The sequence below is a fragment of the Spea bombifrons genome, chromosome 3 (assembly GCF_027358695.1).
Source record: "Spea bombifrons isolate aSpeBom1 chromosome 3, aSpeBom1.2.pri, whole genome shotgun sequence".
Taxonomy (NCBI): Eukaryota; Metazoa; Chordata; class Amphibia; order Anura; family Pelobatidae; genus Spea; species Spea bombifrons.
Genome location: NC_071089.1, coordinates 78,406,281 through 78,427,892, shown reverse-complemented (window position 1 = coordinate 78,427,892; position 21,612 = coordinate 78,406,281). Strand labels below are relative to the sequence as shown.

The 21,612-nt window shown below is 37.7% G+C and overlaps 2 protein-coding genes across 2 annotated transcripts in view; one reads left to right on the top strand and one right to left on the bottom strand.

Annotated features, from left to right (window-relative positions):
• Positions 1–7,379, bottom strand: part of ANGPT2 (angiopoietin 2) — a 36,379-nt gene extending 29,000 nt beyond the window's left edge. Inside the window, exon 1 of the mRNA XM_053458713.1 lies at positions 6,945–7,379. Coding sequence (XP_053314688.1) covers positions 6,945–7,241 — 297 coding nt within the window. The 5' untranslated portion in view covers positions 7,242–7,379. The remainder of the gene's footprint in view (positions 1–6,944) is intronic.
• MCPH1 (microcephalin 1) overlaps positions 1–21,612 on the top strand; it is a 130,539-nt gene that overhangs the window by 87,750 nt on the left and 21,177 nt on the right. The window lies entirely within an intron of this gene.

The following is a 21,612-nucleotide window of genomic DNA, read 5'->3' as shown; positions in this document are numbered from 1 at the left end:
TAGAGTGAAGGGTGACATTGCACAGCAATAGCTTGATTGTGCTGCAAAGTGAAAGTTTTGTCTAGCACTTTCACCAGGTAAAGGAAGTGGTTTACAGTGACATGTCCAAAAGATGTCTTATTCTCAAACAACAAACTGTCACAGCGAAGAATCTGGAAACCTTAGGGACCCCTGTCCCACTTTTTGTATTTGTTAACTACCTTCTTTACATGCAGCAAGTAATAGTGATTTGGGTTGGTTTCCAAACTTAAAAACAACTATTTGGTATTTGAAGACATGTGTAAAGAGGACAAGCAGTAGTTGTAGGTTACATTGCCAAGTTGCAATGCGTGATGCAGTATGTGCCTAGAGCTGAACCCAACTTACGTCAGCCCCCACCATAAGACAACAGAAGCTTTACATGAGCAATAATAGGGGAATCGCGTTTCATTTAGGCACAATGCACAGATTATTGCATGATTTATTAAATGGAAGTAACAGAACTACAGGAATGACGTATACAGAAGATAAAGAAACACATGGTAGATATGCACCAGCCATATCTGTTTTGTTCCCCAGTCTTAACTCCGTGTTATAATTTATTTATTTATGTAGTGTCATCTTATTCTTCAGAGCTGTACAATGGGTAAACATGACATAACAAGTAGTGCATCACATAACAAACTTGGTCTTACAGGAGGAAGAGGTCACTGCTCAAATGAATTTACCATCTCGAAGGAGGTGGCGGTATATTACACAACAGGTAAGAGTGCAAATGTTGTGGTGGACCAGCAACACAACTGTATCCCTGTGTAAAGATTGCTTAAATAAATATTTCTAGACATGTATAGACTGACTAGAGAGTAAGAAGACATAGTGGGAGACAGGAGGAGTTAAGACCAAGACGAGTTTTATAGTGATAGGTGGGAGCAAGGGAGTTAATGCCAGTTGATGGACTTCCCTGAAGAAGTAGGTCTTGAGGGATTTTATTGAAGTATTGGAGACAAGGGGAAAGTCTGATAAGCCAATGTAGGTCATGTTATAGGACAACCTTTGAGAAGTTTTGTATAGGAGCACGAGGAGTGGAGTGTGCAGGAGAAGATCGTTAGATGAGACAGAACTGCCTTTCACACGTTTCACGTTTGTTTATTAGGCCTATATGTAGCGGTATCATGCCTGTGTAGAACATCGGTAGTTCATTTAAGATGTGTGTTACAAGTACACATATTGGCACTCTTATACATCAGGTATTGACTAAAAAAAATGGATTGTTAAACCATACAACATTCATGAAAAAAATATATATTTTGCTGAATTAAATATTTTGTCACCCAGGGAGATGCTAATACTATGGGAAATCTAATCTGGTTTCAATTAAACTTAGTTCTGCATGTAAATATTAATGATCTGGCTCAAATGATTACCTGACCCCAGCTTGTAACACGCAGCAGTCTGCAATGATTGCCACTTCCCACCACTAAGACAAGATTCGCTTTGACCCTGTCAGAGAAAACATGCAGGTCAGGAATGTAATGCGGATTATGTGCAGACTATGTCTAAAGGAATTCCAAGCTCTGTTCGTATTTCGTTTACAATTTTAAAAAGAAGTGTGTAAAAAAAGCCTAACACTTAACTCAAAGGTGCAGAATATTTACACAGAAACACTAGATTATGAGCTTTAAGGGGTCGGTCGAGCATTTCCCTTTATACCCGTGCTTTAAAATGTATGCTGTTTTGCCAACTGTTCTAAACCTCCCAAGTGGCCTTTTGGCCCCACACCCTCCTTTCAGATTTCTCTCCACATAGATATTGGCAGCTAAGGTTTGGGTCCACCTAAACCATCTTGTTACTGGTTTTACTTACACAGTGGTAGTATATCCATAGTATGTGTTTTATATGTAAGCAGTGTTTCCATGAAACACATCTAGAGGACTCTTTCCAGACGTGGTCATACCAAGTAGATCGATGGCTTTCTACCTAATGTCATCTTATACATTTTTTTCTATTGTGTTTCTTTCTCATGCACATATTTGTCACCAATTGAAAATATATCTATTATTTTATCAGTTGCAGAATTAGGAGTTGACTGTCCCTGTAAATCATTTTTATAGGCACAGTAACAAAAATTAGCATTTTCCTTTATTGCAAAACCCCATTCTGAGTTAACTCAGTGTTATGTGCTACATTAGTGTAATCCAATGCCCCCTCTGAAACAACGCACTCATTAAAAACTTTGACAGGGGGACATAAAAAAAATTTTTGGCAGATCACATAAGCACTTTTTTATGATCTAGTATTTTTACATGCTAGGTGTTACATGTTTCGTAACATATTTTCAGTTTTCTGCCTGAAGTATCTGAAAAGCTTCTAGATTTCCACCAAGAGCCACCATTTAACAATATCCTGCATTAACTGAGAAACCATTTAGCTTGACAAAAAAGTTTAAATCAGTCCTCGATTAAGAAGAAAATGATCAAACTGAAGCTTATTGAGCTTAATGAACCAACCTCTAAATGTGATGTTCTGGCCCATAATCTAAACTGACCTAGAGAGTTCTTCAGGCAACACCTAATTATGGTGCTTTCACGACTATCTAATTATGGATTACATAGGGCCAACTCAGCCTTAAACCCTAGAGAAACATGCCAATCATGGCCCTTCATGATGAATAATGAAAGCAGGTAGGGGAAACCACAACTTCCCCTGTAGTGAATAAAGCCCATTGTGAGGTATGGAAAACTATGCTGTTCTGTTATAGGTTTCTATGAATACCAATGTAATGTACTGCCATGATCTGAAAGTCTGAACAAACACAAACTCTTCTGTGTTTAAATCCCAACGATATGGAAAGACACAAACATAATGTTTATTATATTTATTTTTTTATTTTGGTAATTATGGAAGCTATAAATAGATAGCGATCAAATTCATATGATAGATTCATAGAGAGTGACTTATGTTTATAAAAAGGATTTGTAAGAGAGAAAACTCTGTTAAGGGGGAGACGTTTAAGACAAACATTGCTATAAATAGGGAAGTGTCTTTAAAAAAATGAACTGTTATACATTATCCATATTATTTGTCATCAACGCTAATAGGAAGCAACTTATCCTATGGGATTTTGGCTTGGATATGCATAAGCCAGAGATCACAAAATTTTTCTATGCAACAACAGACAGGATGCTATATATTAACTACACGATACTTCCTCTTGTAATTGTTGGTTGTTAAATAGCTGCTCTGTTAGACCTATTTTACAGAATAAAATCAATTGTGAACAGATAGAACGTAATACACGTTTTATGATACAAAGGGTCTTGTTGAAAAGGTATATTCCCAGCCTCTTAGTGTCACCGGCCTGATTTTGTTCCCCCATTTTCTTGGAACTGTGTTCCTCAACAAGTGCTAAAATGATATATTCAAATTAGCAATTTCTTGCCATATCAAACTCTGACAATATAAAAAAAAACTGTACCTCGAATACAAGGGCAATCTATAGTTTATAAAATATCTTCTAGTTCTCTTAATTTTGCTCACCTCTTAAGGCTCGACCTCTCGGTTTAGAGTCAGACCACAATACTTGACCAAATTCATTCATCTCTTTGCTGTGAGTTTTGAACGTACTTTCAAAACAAATAGTGTGTTAGTAATGTACCGTATCGAGGAATAATATATATTGATAAAGGTGCTGAATACTTGAAACATTTGTAGCTGACCTACAATTATTATTGTATTATTTAGACTATATGAAATAACTGTGACAGCTTTGCAGGCTTGCCCAGATATATGCTTGGTTTGTCAAGTTATATTATGACATAGAAATTAGCAGAAATTGCTTTTTATGAACGCGTCTGCTTTACATGTTGCCAAAAAACGACTGTCTCCAGTCTGTCTCCAGCCTGTCTGCGAACAGGTTGATGGCAGACATCATTACAGATAAAAGTCATGGTTGGTTGCCTTTGGTTGAGCAGCACATTTAATAGGATCAAGAAGGGCCCAGATAGCTTTGCAGCTATTCAGCCTTTGCCAGGGAATAATTAGTGGCTCTTTGGCCATGCTAATTTACACCCTTAAGTCTATTGCGCAATCTCTTTCCAACCTTTGGAAACTTCACACATTAATTTATTGCCTATAAAGATGAGTCTTGCTGACAAGGGCATCCCCTTACAAACTATCTGTAGCTCATACGTCTTCTAGTATGTTCACCATGTGTTGGTTTACAGTCCATGTCTTGGGTGTCTCATTGGGTTTTATGAACACAAACATCTTGTAGCAGTAAAATAAATCTCAAAATAGCTCTAAAATGTCACTCAGGGGCAATGCTCTGGATTTAGTGGAAAACGCTTAAATATTTCAATGGATTTGATAAAATATTGTCATTTATTAAAATGTTTAATGATATAATGACCATATCATAATGAACGTTTTCCAGTGATAATTCATTTGACCACATGTGAAGACTTTGTTTTTGTTGTAATGTTTTTATCTATAAGTGAGGGAATAGGGTTGTGAAAATATACAAGGAATGGTGGCGATACAATAAATCTGCTATTTTGTCGTGGAAATGTAACAAAGAGGCAGATATGATTGCCTGAAATCAAACTGGGAGCTGGTACCAGGGCAGCTTGGTCTACCACTGTTCTTACTTAATCAATAAGCTAGTCCTTCATCTTAATTCCACTTGACCTCTGGTTACGAGTGTAACCGGAGGAGATTCTAAGATGCCGTACAAATCAGCACATAAAATGTAGGCTAAAAGCAAATTGGCAAAACAAAATGGAACCAGATGTACCAATTACCAAGCATGATTTAGAAGGCATTGCTTTTTAAATGCTTAAAGGTGCTTGTTATGTAATTGGTGGTCATGCAAGAAAGTGTAAAGCCATTTGTAAAGAACATTGTCCATATGGTATTAAACCCTACGGGATTTACAAAGTGGTGACGAGATAGGAACTCCCCTATATAATTCTGCGGATTAGGGAATGCCAACACCTAAAATGCTCAGAAAGCACCCTAAAACAAGACTGGAATCCCAATGGACTCCTGGACATCATGAAATAGCTGCATGTTAGCTGGCACTGTGTAGTCTTACTTTGCAGCGAAATCTAAGTAACAAATGTTTTCCCTAGAGAAGAAGGCTATCCAACCTCTAACTTATTTAAACATACACATTGTTTTGTTTCTAACGCAGATCTATGTTTGGCATTTTTTCAAGAAAATTAGTCATATATTAGTTGATTCTAATATATGTAGCCCAGAAACTCCAAACCACAAGAACCCCTAATTAAGCATGTTTCCGGGGTCACATTACATTACTGCAAATGTATTAACAGTCACAGGGGAATCTGTATTAATGGATCAAAAACAGATTCATCCTCTGTGGGCTTCCGTTCCGGTGGAGAAAAAAACTGTCCCTTTAACTTAATGCCAACAGTAATGTGATTTGATGTAAAAAAGAAGAAACTTTCACTATATGCTGTCAGGTCCAGTTAAGATTTTCTGCAGAGTGATTTACACATCAGTGCAATCTTTCTGTAGTCAAGTGTTCCTACATTGAACCTTTCCATACCCCATTGTACGCGACTCTAATGCGACAGTCGTAAAAACGATTTATCACGTTCTGCTAGGACTGTGCATACTATATTTTTGTCGCATGGCTGTGATTTCCCAAGAGCCACAAGGGGTTTGTGCTTGAACGAAAAGAACATTGCCATGTGGGGGTAACCCCATGCATGGAGTGCAGGATAAACATCATACCAGACAGAGCCTTTGTTACAGTGTCACATCCACTAAACTTCCCTGTCAAGTCACACTGGTCCTCTGGCGTGTTCGCTACACACCAGAACCCTGAGGAATTCATATCTCCCAAATGATCGCCCCATGCTGGGGGACCCAGAAAACACATTGCCCTGATTGATATGAGCACAGCATTTGTTTTGTGTTTCTAAATTACTAGCTACACATACTGTGCCTTGATACCCTTTCACATATTTTCTGGGATTAAGTTCTCAGCGAGGTTAGGCTACCATCAAAACTCCAAACTTCCACAACACGCTAGTTCTAGTTTTGTTGTACCCTTTGAATGTATGTACAGTAAGAAGCGCTGCGTAAATTGTTGCCACTACATAGAGAATAATAAATAATAATAAGCCAAAATGCATCTATTGCTTCATCTGAGGGCAACATAGCGGGACACCAATTGAGCAGAAGCAGTTTAGAACATCATGCCAAATGAGCAATAATAATATTAATGATATTGTATAATCTAACACACCATGACAGAAGACAATGTTGAATCCAATGCCTGATTTACTTAACTGGGGTGCCAATTATAGAAAAGTTACAGGTAGCTTTATAGACTGTCTTGTAATGTCCTGCAAGCAGTACTTTAGAAAGGGTAAAGGATTCACTTTTGCTTTAACAGGTTGTATTCACTAGAGGGAGGGTTGACAGGAAAGTTGTAGCTTCAGCTCCTTGACTTCTCTATTCATTATGAAGGGACATCCTCAGAAAGCTTCTCCTGCAGGTAGAGCTTGACTGGCCCTGTATAAAGTGTAGCCAGCCCTTCTAGACAAAGAATCCTGTCAGTGTTGCTTGTTCATATTGAATAGAAAAGTGAGGGAGTCCAATCCACAAACACTACTGCTAACTCTCCCTTTACTGAATAACCCCCCCAATGTAGTGTGTCTAAGACAGTGTGCACCCCAGTACCCATAAACCTCTCTGGGCTCCAAAAGTTATATCTGTGGTCAATGCCACATCACCAGTCACCATTTGGACATTCAGTTTGAGCTACAGAACGTTATTCAAGCAGTTTAAGACTCATTATAAAGTTTTCCTTATGATGGAATAGGACCATAGCTGACCTAGCCACAAGCACTATACAGAAGGTAATACATAATCCACACACAACCTGTATCGCACTCCCAATATCCTTGCACATCTACGATCTTCTGAGCACCTACCTTGAGAAGCCACTGTGTGTTATTCTCCATGATGTTCTCCAGAACCTGCAGTCTCTGTACAGAGTCATCATAGTCCAAGGGGGCATCCCTCTGCACGGAATTGGACACGTAGGTGCTGGCAGGGGCAGATCGGCAGCTTTCCACCTCTGGCAGCAGGAAGGTGTAGCTACAAGCTCCGTGCTGGACCTGGTACTGCTTCTTTCCTGGACCCTCCACGGCTTTCCTAAAAGTGGCCAGACTAACATCACAGGACCTCAGGACCATGAGCAGCGTGACAGCAGCAGACAGCCACATCATGATTTAGTTCTCCGGGCTGGATCAATGGAAACGCTGCACAACTATAACACGCGCGGAGCTCACCTAGCTAACCGAGCAGGAGCTGTCTCTTTAATGTTATATTGGCTGCTTCTTGGGTGAGAGATCTGAAGCCTGGAACACTTATCCTTCATCAGGGACAGATGACATGTGTTGTAAGGAGACCAGACCTCCCCTTCGCTGCTATAGGCGCAGCTTCCAGAAACCACGCCCACCGCTGTCCAACACACGCCGGTCAAGCATTTGCCCTATACATCCCGCACACACCATATAGCTGCCTGCAGGGGCTTCACTGCTTACTGGCTGCACTGACACGAGGGGCGACCATGTACCCGGCGCTTGCAGTCTACAGTAACGTCGAGACAAGGATACAATAAACATCATAGGTGCTTGTGTGTATACAATCTATACACTTTGTGTTGGGGGTTGCACTGCACTGTATACATAAACGGCAATCACAGATGTGCTGCAGTATGACCCATGTCTTGTACTGTTGTATGAATGTGTAATCATTTTAACAACGTGCACCTTAAAGTGACCCTATCAGAATGTAAATGCATATTAAAAAAGCCAGTTTTATTAATAACCATATTCATCTTTAATCAATAAATATATTTGTTTTACTATTAATAACAATAATAAATCACAAACTAAAACCGGTTGTCGTGCAAATATTTAATTTCTGCCATTTGTAAATTGCTGTGATGTTCATGTGGCAATTAGAAATTTGTTTTAATAAAACTTTTTAATTTCCTTTACGTGACATTCGTGAATCATTAAAAAGGTTGGATAAATACCTGAAAATTATGGTGCTGATCTGCTGTTTTGTCCAGAAGCCCAACTTAGTCCTAACCTAGCCCTGGTGAGGAGCTCAGCTAACACTTGGGCCACAGCCAGAACTCAGATGTTCCTCTGCTAACTTCTTACCTATATTTCATAGAGCCGTATTCTAAAAATGTAAAAATCTAGATATTTAATAGCTTTTGGATCTGTGATTACATTATGCATCTTGCATTTTTACTATTGATACAGACTCCTAGTCATAGAATACAGTGTAGAATTAGGTAAGATTTCAAGACCTCAGGGGTCTCTACTACAATTGTATTTGAGCTATATAGTTTGGACAGCGTTTAATGGAATTTGTAGAGATGGATGAGCTAGCTGTAACCTGGGATAGGCAAAGCATCCATACAAGGACACCAGTGTCTGTGGCAAGGTTTGTGAAGGTCCATAGCACACCATTAAATTTTCCACCAGTAAATGTCCATCATGAGCAATGTTGGTGCCGACCCCTGGCTGCAGAAGCGGTACCAGGGCTGAGCCAGACCCAAGTCCAGATTGAGGTGACCGTACATGACATAGGTCTGTTCACATGCGACAGTGTTGGGTTAAGAGGAAGTACTTCCGCAGATTCCTGCTTGAGTGTCCATTGGCTTTCCCAGCACTAGTTATCTTATATGTTACATAGATATTTGCACATGTAGATGTAGGCAGATGACATTTGGAAGCATTAACCTTCTCCTGTCCCGCTATCCTGTTCACAGTACCCATGATGTTGAAGACAGGCCATTTACTTGAGCAGTCAGTTGTCCTAAGACTGTTCATACAAACAAGGAAACCCAACAACATTTGGTCTCCTGAGGCCGGGGTTCTCAAGTAGATGGGGTTGAGCTGTGAATGTTAAGTATACCTTGATGAAACATGCTGACATTTTCATATATATTTGTTATTTTATGTAAGCGGTACATGGATATTTAACCTTTTAAGGGCTACTAAGAGGATTCAAGGGGTGTATGTGTATATGTTCTGCTTGCCAACAGAGCTCAGTGTGCATTAACAGCGCATGTCCAGCCAGTGGTCCCCCTTACATCATTTAACACCCACTAGCCTTAAAGTGCCAGGCCTCCTAGACATCCCTGTATATGTGTGTGATACATACACATATTTGCTGTGTAGTTATAATGTAGCTTTGACAGCTGTATTTCTCCAGTAGGGTAGATATAATTATAGTATAAATATTCTATCTTATGGATGAGCTTTCAAGAGCATCAACCTTCCTTTTTCAACCTCTACTTCAAAATAATTTAATTTGATTTCTCAAATATTTAAATAGTAGCATAATCTAATTGAGTTGCACTTTTCTATTATATATATTCCAATAAAACAATGCCTAGTTATCCTGTCTGGTGTGATTTATATTTAATTCCATATTTTCCTTCTAATGTATGTAATTGTGTTACTTCTGTTAAGGATCTAAATATATACTAGCATATTCATATCGGGTTTCTTCCAGGCCCATGTATTTTATGGATATTGTACTAGAAATATCTATATCTAAGCTTTCTAGGATTATTTGTGACCCTGCCACTGTGGGATTTTATGGTATAAGCGTTATCGCCGTCTTAACAGCTCTTAATGACTTTTCACATCCCTGCCTTGTTCAAACAAGGTATTCTGTTCTGTCAATGTGCTATTTTGGGGATCCTTATCACATGAAGGCAGCTAGAAGTTGAGTTTTCAAGTTTCCAACACTATCTGTAGAAGGAAACTCCAGACAACCTCTCGTACGGTGTAGCCCTGGGAAAACTGGTAATATAATGTTTGTGAGCCTGTCTTTGAATGGCTCGTGGTATTGAGACGTGAACATAGCCTCACTAATCGTAAAAGAAGATTTATAATATCTAGCGCTTGTAATGATCTGTTGTATATACACATTCATATTTCTAAAAGTGCCTAAAACAATGTTTATAAATCCTACCGTTTGTAGTGAATATCTTCAAAGCCATTTTACTTACTAAAAATGGCGCTGATATGTGAAATATCACTACTTGGTTCTTATATCCGTAAAGTTTGTAGTAACTTCATATTTTAAGCTTATGTTCAAAAGTAATAAATGTAACCGTTACTTACCATTATTGTTAGAAATAAAAATTATTTATCTTGGTGCAGCGCAGATTAGTTTTGTGTGAAATATTTGCTGGGTTCCTAAGCCTTCCCCTTAGTGGTATCCCTAGAGTCCCAGGGAGCACCCTGAACAATGAATACATATGAAAGTATTTTGTAACTACTCTCATATAAATTCTTGAAGCCTGTAAAAAAAAAAAAATGTACATACCCTAAGGAGAAGCTTAAGCTCCAGAGCTGAAGAAGAACTCCCCACCGTGGTTTGACATTTTACACCACTGACTTGCTGGAGTGGCAAAAAAAGCTCCCATATTGAAATTGATAGGAGCATGTACATGGGGGCTTCATGGACCCCTGTTTACCAGGAAGGCTAAACGAGGCAGCACTGGAGCTGACTAGCATTAAGTATATCATGTGTTTGGCCGAAACCATCTCTTGCATGACAAAGAGCTGGGATGTGGAAATAAGCAAATGCATAAGGGGGCAACAGTGTCCTTTTAACCCATAACTGCACATTACCCTGTGTAGCAGATTACCATGCACACAGATGGATGCCTGCTGGGTTCAGTCCAACCTAGCCCCTAAGAAGAACACAAAATTATTACTATTTGTTTATACAGCACCGTCATTCTGCAGCGCTGTACCATTAGGACCATGTGTGCCTGTACTGATACCCAGCAGGAGTGAAAGCATGTGATGGTTATATGAAAAAGCAACATGACTTGTTTTCCTGAAATACATGAAAAAGAAGAACAAAGTGGCACATACAATCCAAACCAAATCTTGCCTGAAATGTATACAATGACACAAAAAAATGCAAACAAGGGTACATATAATGATATACATCATTACAAGCTTGTGTGATGTACCATGTGTTCTTATTTGCATGTGTCCACCGACAATCCTTGTGCTTTGGAAATGTTGCACATTTTGTATTCAGGGCAGATATACTGTCTGTAGATATACCCATATTGACATAATTTGACATGTTAATTTCCCACAATTCCTCAAGGAAAGCTGCACTGGAATCCCAAGTAGGAAGTTGTATGTTACATTAGCTTAAGCATCTGGGATATTATTATTATTATTCCTGAATACATTTGACAATTACAGGGTTGTGTGTTGCATGGTAGAACCTAGTGTTTTGTAATTTGTATTAGACAGAAACCAGACAACCAATTTACTCCCTAGGGAACAGAGTTGGGGATTAAGAAAGGGCTGGGAAATATATAGCCTTTACTGTGAAGCAGATATATGTGTTTGCACCTCCCTACTCTTGAGAGGCCATGAAAGCCAAACTGGCACATATTAACCCATGTTAACACTATATTTAAGTCATATACAGTCGTGTGAAAAAAGTACCCCCTCTCCAAATTCTATGGACATACTAACAATCATATGTTCCTTAGCGGGTATACAAATTAGGTAAATATAACCTCAGATGAACAACAACACATGACATATTACACTGTGTCTTGATTTATTCAACAAAAATAAAGCCCAAATGGAGAAGCCATGTCTGAAAAACAGTACAGCTTATGATTCAATAGCTTGTAGAACAACCTTTAGCAGTAATTGTTTTCTGTATGACGTTATCAGTCTCTCACGTCATTGTGGAGGAAATTTGGCCCATGCTTCTTTAACGCATTTCTTCAGTTCATTGAGGTTTGTGGGCATTTGTTTATGCACAGCTCTCTTAAGGTCCCACCACAGCATTTCAATGGGCGTGAAGTCTGAACTTTGACTGGGCTATTGCAACACCTTGATTCTCTCCTTTTAACCCATTCTGTTGTAGATTTGCTGGTGTGTTCTGGATCATTGTCCTGTTGCATGACCCAATTTCAGCCAAGCTTTAGCTGTCTGACAAATAGCCTCACCTACAAATTGAATCAAATGACTACAGGAAAGATTAACTGTGTCCTTAAAAAAGCATTGCAGGGCAGCATTTCTCCACTAAATATTGATCCTGTCTGGATTTGGATGTTCCCAATGCTTTATTCACTTTTACGGTATAAAATTCAGCAAGCTAGGTGGACCTTTAAGATAATTTTATTAGGTTTATACAGGTCTTTTAACAATAAAAAAAGGTTTCTTGGTTCATTTGTCTGTCACAACTGACCTGGATATTTTCAAAGTTCCTGCTATCTAAAGTTCTTCATGTTCCAGTTTGCGGTGCTAAACAGGTCCATCCTAACTGATTAATTTAAGTATCTGCCAAACCTCAGGAATTTGCCAAGATGCAAAGTTGTAAAATGCTGCAACAAGGCGTAAGAACTGAATATTGCAGAACCGACTGCAATAAATTTTGCTTTGTGACCAGATACATAATTTGACCATTAACACATTAACACATACCATTAACACATGTTAAGACATAGACTTAGTTAAGACCAACATAGAAGGAGAAAAGGGCTATGCTCTTGCAAGCTTTCACTCGGTTTGGAGATTGAGATAGAATAAGACAGATGCATAAGGGACTTCATGTATGATAATGATAAGAAGTAGATATCTTGAAGGTGAGGAGAACAGATGTTTTCTTTCTGGATGCAGGTTGTAGATTTTAGAGGATAGATTTTGCTTTTCTAAAATAAAGGTAGGTAAGTTTTAACAATTTTAAATACAATTAATAGGTTTGGGTCTCACAAGAACAAGGTAGGCAATTCCAAATTGGTACAGCTTGGGTAATATACTGGATATACGAGTTTTCATGTTGTATTAAAGACAAAATGTGTACTTTGTCTACTACGTATAATTATCTAACAAACTCAAAGTAGTGTCGAAGTAGTAATAAACCTTCATCCTCTTGTTGTAAGTCTTATTAACATGAATCCATGTAATAATTAATGAAGAAGAATTCAAGTCACACAGAGACACACACTGATCATTTCCAGTATAGTGACAAGTCATGGATAGGTACAAAGAGAGATACCAACTTGCTTAATGATTTTCCCAGTAAAGTCCACTTTCTAAAAGCTCTTCTGAGAAACATATTTCTGGGCTACTTATTACATGGTGAAAACTGTTATGCTGAGGTTTTTGCAGCTTGTAATAGAGACAGAAACCAGACAACACAAATTACCCAAGAGGAGATAAAACAGCAAATGAGGAAAATACCATATGGCATTTATTATACGGTAGATACCATCATGCATCTGATTATTTGTATTTTTTAGACTTAATGGCATATATGCATACTGTAAAATATAAATATGCACTAATTGGAGACAATATATTTTATGTAAAAGGATATTGTCTCAGTTAAAACACTAATCTGCGTAGTGCTGATAAAGAAGCCTGTCTACAAGTCACGGCAGCTCTGTGGCATGATGTTGGTATCCCTACTTTTGGCTGTCATAAATTAATTTATTTTTTAAAAGGACTTACGCTCCAACAGTGGGGGAAAATAGGTGTGGTGCCAACTAATGATGAATATCCATTCTCCCTCTATGTTTATATGGCTCCCTAGAACTTTTGTGTACAAAAAAAGTATTAGAGAGACTTGGGATTAACAAAAGGAATATTTTAGCAGATATGAAATTGATTGGATAATATTGCCTTTACCGCAGACTGCCACCAACCTCAGCTTTTATATGATGGATAGTCAAACTATTACATTTTACAAAAAGCACAATCTAAAGATAAATACAAGTTAATATAAGTATATATTACATAATGCACATTTATTGTTTGAAATAAGTGATACATTTTTCAATAAATGTATGTGATTTACATCAAGCGCTAAGACGCCTGAGTAGCCCACTAGCTGAACCAACCTTTCAAGATAAGCCTAATCTGTGATCTATTCATTTCTATGTATTCATTTATCATTTTTGTGTGTTTTTTTTTTAAATAAACCAGACTGTGATCATACATGACAGCTTAGGTCTCTAACAAAGTAAGCATTTTCTACATACCAGCATGCTTTTAAATCATGCGGTTGTTGCAGGCAAAAAGATTATATACATCCAAACACAGTTGATAAGGATGTTTACTAAGACAGATATACTGTTCTCAACGTACAGAGAACTGCTTGTGTCAGAACAGTCTCCCGCCTTTGAATATATATATATATTTTCACACGCGCATAGTACAGGGTTTTTTTTTTGTGTAAAAACATGTAAAGCAAGAATGCTTTAAAAATTACTCAATAGGTTATTTTTATAATTTAACAAAATGATAAAAGTGAGCGAACAGAAGAAAATCTAAATCAAATCAATATTTGGTTTGACCACCCTTTGCCTTCAAACACCATTATTTCTTCTAGGTACACTTGGACATAATTTTCTAAGGAACTCACCAGGTAGGTTGTTCCTAGTATCTTAAACTAACCACAGTTCTTCTGCTAATTTAGGCAGTCTCAGTTGCCTCTCTCTAGGCCTGTGGGGCTCTCTCCTGGGTAAAGCCTGATGCAGCAACCATTAGAAATACATCACCGATACCTATGGTATACTATGTATAGTTGTAAAAAGAGTTTGTGTTGGCCCTATATTTTTATTACATATCATACATAGTATACATAGTATACTATGTATAGTGTATGTATAACATAGAGAATACAAGAAAACCAGATGCTTCTTAGCTGATTGTGATACACAGTAGGTGGATTAATGTTTTAATTGAACAAGGTGAAGACCCATGTATGCTGTAGGGACATTAGAGATCTCACATGTGAAATGTGGAATTCCATCTCAGTTGAGCTCTTTGTCTCTATCCTCCATTTAGAGCACCTTACCACTCAGAAATAGGTCGCCATAAGAAGAAAAAAGAAAAACACAATTTTCCATAATGTATCGGTTACAGCATCAAGTTCTTCTTACTCTTCATTTCTCCAGTTTTCTCTGGCCTCCACAACTGTAATTTTGGAAGATTTTCGTTTCATAAAAATAAACTCTAAAACTCCCTTTTTTGGATTGAATCAAGGCATTTGCCAAGAGAGAAGATCTTAACTGTACCATCTGAATCTAGGATCTAAAGTTTCCTTCTTCCTTAAGTGGATTGGTACTTTAACCCTTAGTATTTAAAATACGGGTATCAGAAAATGTACTTTTATTCCCAAATGATCATCCAAGGAGCATGCTTTACAGAAGTAAAACCTACACAAGCTCATATAGGAAGTTTTAAGTGTTTAATGGAAAATATGTTTTATCTGATTTAAGGAATGTATTTCTAAAACCAAGCCTTCTGGCTTTCTGTATATTAGAAACAAAGTAACTTTGTTTTGGGCAAAACAGTTCAGTTACTATAACAAGGCAATCTTGCCTTTAAGCTTCTGTTCAAAGCTTAAGGTTCCAAGAAATACTGTGGGCTTCATTTTATTTTTCTCCATGTGTGTTAATCTGGTAGTCTTTATTCTCTTTAGGGTGTTTTGGCCACACCTGGGAACTCTCTAGATTTGCCCATGAAGGTCTAGATGGTTAGAGGTCCACAAGTGTTGCCTTTTGGTCTCCAGCTAGACAAAAAGTGGTGTTTAGATCGACCCGCTTTCTGCCCAGCTCCATCCATATCTTGTCCCTTTTATTGTCCTATTCAGTACTACTCTATACCTCCCAACAATCCCGATTTCTGAGCACTGTACGCTTCAAGTAGCTGCCACACTGGCCAGTTTTTGCAGGCAGTGGCAATCATGCACCAGTTGGGGAGGTCCAGTGATCTCCTGACTGGAGCTGTAAACTTCATGTCGGAATGACGGAAAGCACGTTATAGCTAACAATATTTACTTTTATACAAATTCATTGAATAAGCAAATGCCAAATATGTTTGTGAATGAATCCACGTACAAAAAGATCCTGCTGGGAAGAGGAAATTCTTTTACAGCCACTAAAGAAAGCATCTCCTCCAATTGTTGTTTAGTACTTACTTGTAGCTGTTTTGGTTAAAATAATGATTCATAAACGCAAAACGTACACTTGCCTTGTTTAACATAAAACGAAATCAATGAGTTGGTTCAATCATGGATGGCACGATTTCCAAACGATAACACTCAACAGCTTATGAATGTGTATTTAGTGGCCATTCCTCATGAACATTTTTCCTAAATGAACAAATCAATAATTATGGGATTTAAAGGTAAAACTATTTTTAATAATTCAATTGATTAATCTGTAATACGTGCTATGGCTCTGTATAAAACAATGAGGATATTGTACAGGATGTCACCAGAACTAGAAGATCCAGAATGGAGACCCAGTACTTACCTGGAGCATCACCTTTGGAGGGCAAGTGGACAGGTGTATCGGTGTCTCATAACGCTTCCTACCCACTATTAAGGCCATTTAGTGTAATACTTTAACATGCAGCTGTACATGTCTAAGTTAGCTGCAGTCAAATGTATTCAGTCGGTGGCTACAATGCCAGTGATTTATCAGCCATTTATATAAAAGTGGCAGGGCCCCTTTTTTACTCACCTGGGCATTGTGTTAACCTTTATAGCTGGACTCCTGTGCCCCCAGTTGAGTTTATGCAACATTTTATGATACAGAAGTGGCTATAGTTAATAGGTAATATGTATCTCTTCCCAGTCCTCATATCGAACTGATCTTCTCTTGGACCGTTTGTAGATCACTGACCAATTTATTACCTTTGAACTTTCCCCCCCAACTGTATACAGGGGAGAACAGGCATAGTGACATCACACACAAGTTTCCAGTACAGCAAATAATAATTGCATAGAAACAAATAAGATTTATAAAAGTCCTTTTCATTTCGGTCAGAGTTTTGTCATCCTTTTGTTGATAAGTATGTGAAGCACTGGGTGTATTTTTATTACTGGAAAATCTAAAGAATGAAATACAAATTAAAAATATGGAGCATCAGGGATTTCATCACCAATACTTTGTAACCACAATATGGCCAGGTAGGAATCTGTGCGTTTATACATAAAGTTGAGTGTGACTTTTTTTTGTTCCTTGTGCACTATTTTCAAGGACGTTACACTCATAACCATTTAACTGTTTGATTTCCAAGTGCGTGAGTAATGGGGCAGTGCTTCTTTAAAAAAAAACATGGAAGGTAGACAGACCACTAGCTGTGTAATTGTGTTCATCTAGATGTCAGCTGTTTTGAGCAGGGTGCTTCCTCCTATTGTATGTTTGTATTGTCACCAGCTGAGCATTTTCACCAGCCATCCTTTCTATCAAACAGCTGTGTGGTTGGGACACACTACATGATGCGAGACCTTTCGTGCAATATCTCCTGTAATTTCCTCCAGACCTTTACTGGCTGAAACTATCGTCTGCATTACTGCGCATGAGTTGCCATTAATAACGGGTAAATATGTTGTTTCTGAATATGCAGCCACAAAAAATTGTATTTGTGTACACGGAATTTAACTAGAGTAGCCGACATGCGACTTTAGGTACTTTTAGCCCATTATGAATTGCTTTAAAAGGGAAGTTTGCAATAATTACAAATATTTTATGTCCTGGAACACCCTAGAAGTGAAACCCCAAAGGCAGCAATCGGGTCCTCAGAGCAGGACCCTGGCAACATGACTCTGTTGCAGAATAGAATCTATTGTGAGATAAGCTGGTTAGCATGCCGCTAGAAAACCCAGACCCTGCTGACATGCAGGGATCAAGGATTGTGACATCACAGGTATCCCCGCTATTAAACACACCCCCCAATGAAAACTATTCAAGATATTTTTTGGTCAAGAAAGTTTGGTTTTCAAACGTATCTGAAGTCTGCTATTTTTCCCCCCAAGCCCTTGAATATTTAAACAGTTGTGTTTTCAGGTTTTTTTTTTTAAGTTAATAATTTAATAATACAGCCACATACAGTAACTTGACGTTAAAAAGGAAATCATAGCATTTTCAAAATACGATCTAGTGTTTTTCTTTGTTGTGATCAGCTTTTTTTCTTGAAATATTAGAGACCTAAATCATATTACTTTTAATGTTGCAGATATTTTGAAAAATTACTTTTTCTCATAGGAAACAGGAAAAAAATGCCATGCAGACAAAATGTATACAAGTAGGATTGAAATTAAGAAACCCTGTATCGTTTCACTGGATGCACAAGGGAGCTGCCTTCGTTATGTGATCTAGTTACGGCTTTGTGGTTATAAGAATAACATCGGTAACGGATCTTAAAGAGACAATCTAAAAGCCAAAAGTCTTATTTTTAATGCAAGCTTAAGTCCATTATGCACGAGTGCCAAAGCATTATAACTGCAGGCGTTCCTTAGTTATTTGAGATATACATTTTAGGTGACATTAGGTCCTCCCCAGACTGTTTTAACTGAAGTCACAAAGCGTTCGTATGTAAACTACTTGATATTCAGTGGGAGAAGCAGGAGTCAACCACATGTATGCTATCTGAATGCTGATATTTTGCTAGCACACATGTGATTAGTTGCTGCTACTTCTATTTCATTCTAGTCCTGTGGACCCAAATGAGAGTTCTGCTGAGCATCAGCAAAAGGCATACATATGAATGCTTCCTGTTTTCAGTAGAGGCACCTGGGGGAGGGGCTAAATGAGACAGAAGACTAAAGTGCTGCTTTAAAGATGGACCTGGAAATTATTGCAGCACAGCCTAGATTCATGTAAGTTTAAATGCTTGGAAAGGATGTACTTGTAAGGCCATGTAACATTGTACTGTTCTCTCAACCAAAATGATCTTGTGCTTCCTCTGCCTTCTCTGTGATCAGTATGACATTGTTGATAAATGTGTGCTGGTACTGATATATATTTTGTTTAGTATAAAAACACACCAATTTATAAATGCAAAAAACAGCCTTTAAACCTTTCTCCAGTTCCTTAGGCATTTAACCATTTTCAGTAAGTGAATATCCATTTGTAAGTAATATAACTTATCGTCCTCATCTCTGGGTATTTTTGTCAATGTTTTTACTTACAGACATAGTAATAGGCTTATTTAGTATTCAGTGTGATAAAGAATATTAGAAGTATGTGTATCATCCAGTAATTTATGAACTTACTGTGTTATATGAATAAAATAAGGTAGTACTTCATAGAATATAGAAAAACATATGCTTTGTTGGGGGTTTTTTTGTTTGTGTTTTTTTTTTGTTTAAACCCATAATAGTTATTGAAAAAAACAACATCAGCATAAATAAGTTCAGTTTGCACAAAGTCTATCATTCAGTATAATTAGGATGAATTTGGAAATGGTTCATTTATTTAAACCGTTCACTGAACTCGGACATCAAAGCCATTATTATTTGCTGGCACTCATTTTATAAACATGGAGTGAGCTTCCTGTCCGAGACATTGTGTGGTTAATTGTTATGTACCAGTAAATACGACCAGCGCAAACAATATTTAAATTATATTAACATTATTTCGTACAGGATAATCATTTAAGGTTTTTTTTCTATAAAGGGGAACTCCCACCATATTTTCATATGTATGTAATATTTGTAGCAAAAAAACCTTATAAATAGTAATGTTACAATTTTTACTGTTTCACATGATTTCTCACCTACCTACGATCCCCTGCTATTTGCTAGTTCTGGCCACTAGCCGCAAACAGCATCAAAGATTATCATAGAAAAGAGAGAGAATATAAATGTATGGTTTCATGTGAAAACTACTTAAGCATATATTTTGTACTCAAGCAACTTAAATATAAAATATTCTGGATCTGACCATGCATCTTTACAAACTTTGGAATTAGGAGGTCTTTATGATAAAAATATGTAATAATGTTCTAGTGCTAGTGGTTTGCCATCATCCTCTATTAGAATCATGTTTTATTGCCAACACAAACATTTGTTTCCATCAACTCTGTCTTAACTTTTCTCAAAAGTATCGGTTTATTTTACCCATGGAGCAGGACATATTAGCTGTTACGGCGAGCATGATTTTAACAGCTTGGGTTTCATTTTTATTGATAAAAACCCTGTGAGCCGGATTATTGTAGTCATTTGCAGAGGAGTTTGAATAATGGCCACGAAAACAGAACATATTAGATATTATGCATGTTGGGTCAAGTTCCAGTCATTCTGCTGCCTGAAGCAATGAGTAAAACGATTAGCTGTTTCTCATTTCCACTTAAATAAAATAACATATTCGAAACGATTAGTGCTGTGGGTAACCAACTTTTACATGGTAACAAAAACATAATTACCTACAGGCAGAATTAGAGCTGCAAAAACAAGTATAAGGACAAATGAATGTATTTACTTAGTTATCCCAGCCATGACTTGTGCTGGACATGTAAAGAGTATGTCCCAGGTGTGCTGCTACAAGATATCAGTGAGTATTATATAGTGACAGTCTGATATTTGGAGAGTGCATACCTGGAAATTCTCCTGGAGACTCTGGGTGAAGAGCAGGTCTTCAGGTCGCTTTCCTCATTCTTTGGGCAGGGAAGCAGCATTTTGGAAAGCTCACTCACTGCCCACTTCTCCAACTGCCAGAACATTCAAGGCAGTTTGTGGCTACCTTTGCCTTACATGTGGTTATCCTCACGACCTCGAAACACCTCACCGCTAGAAAAGGAAGAGTTTTGGAAAGCCTAAAATGGGTTCCCAAATATACAAGAACATCATGAGCACACTTCAGGTGTATCGGTGTTTGCAGCAACATTGGCACATTGGTGAGGAGGCGTTTCAAATGTAATTATTTGCAATACTGTTTAACAGTTTTTTTTGGCTCTGAGATTACCTCTTATACTATCCTTTCAAAGTCCTAGATTTTGGTATCTGTATTATCCTAAATAAATGTATTTGTTACTTGGGTCTGTAATGTGAGCTGCCCCAGATACCAGCAGATTTTTAGCAAGCATTTATAGAACAACCAAATACGTTTTTTTGTGTGTTTTAAAAGTGGCCAAAACAAAATGCATTATTTTTAGTATGTCTTTCAGTTTTTCTGTCAAATACAAACTTTATGCACCATAAATAAGTTATCAATATAAATTACATTCTGTTACAAAATATTGCAAACACTCATTATCTGCTTGGCTTAATGAGGCTTTGTGGGTGCACTAAGCATTACTAAATAATTCTGAAAGGGTAAATTAAGGTGTTTCTCTCACAGACCCTGTCACATCCAATCTGAGTCATAACATATGTGCCAGACATCTTGGCACTTTCCAATGGAAGTGTGTAGCCACTGAGAATAGTAGGCAAGCCGTGCTGCTCCAATAGGCGCATAGCTCCCCGCGGTTAACACTTTGGGTCAAACCGCCTCAACTGGTCTCATGTGAATCAACTGCTCCACATCGGTCTTCTATAAATTGAATAACTTAACCTCAGCTATAATTTCTTAACCGAGAAATCCCAGCAGCACATTTTTCTAGATTCTCTCAGCGATCTCACTTTTTTTTTATTTACATTAGACAAATTGACTATGGCAATTTCTTCTCACTGACAAATTTTCCCAGACTGCGTTTCTTGTCTTGACAGTGTTCACAACCTGACGTAATATACTCTTGTACAGGTTTTTGTGTTGAATTCTCATATTCTGTGTCTCAGGTGCCC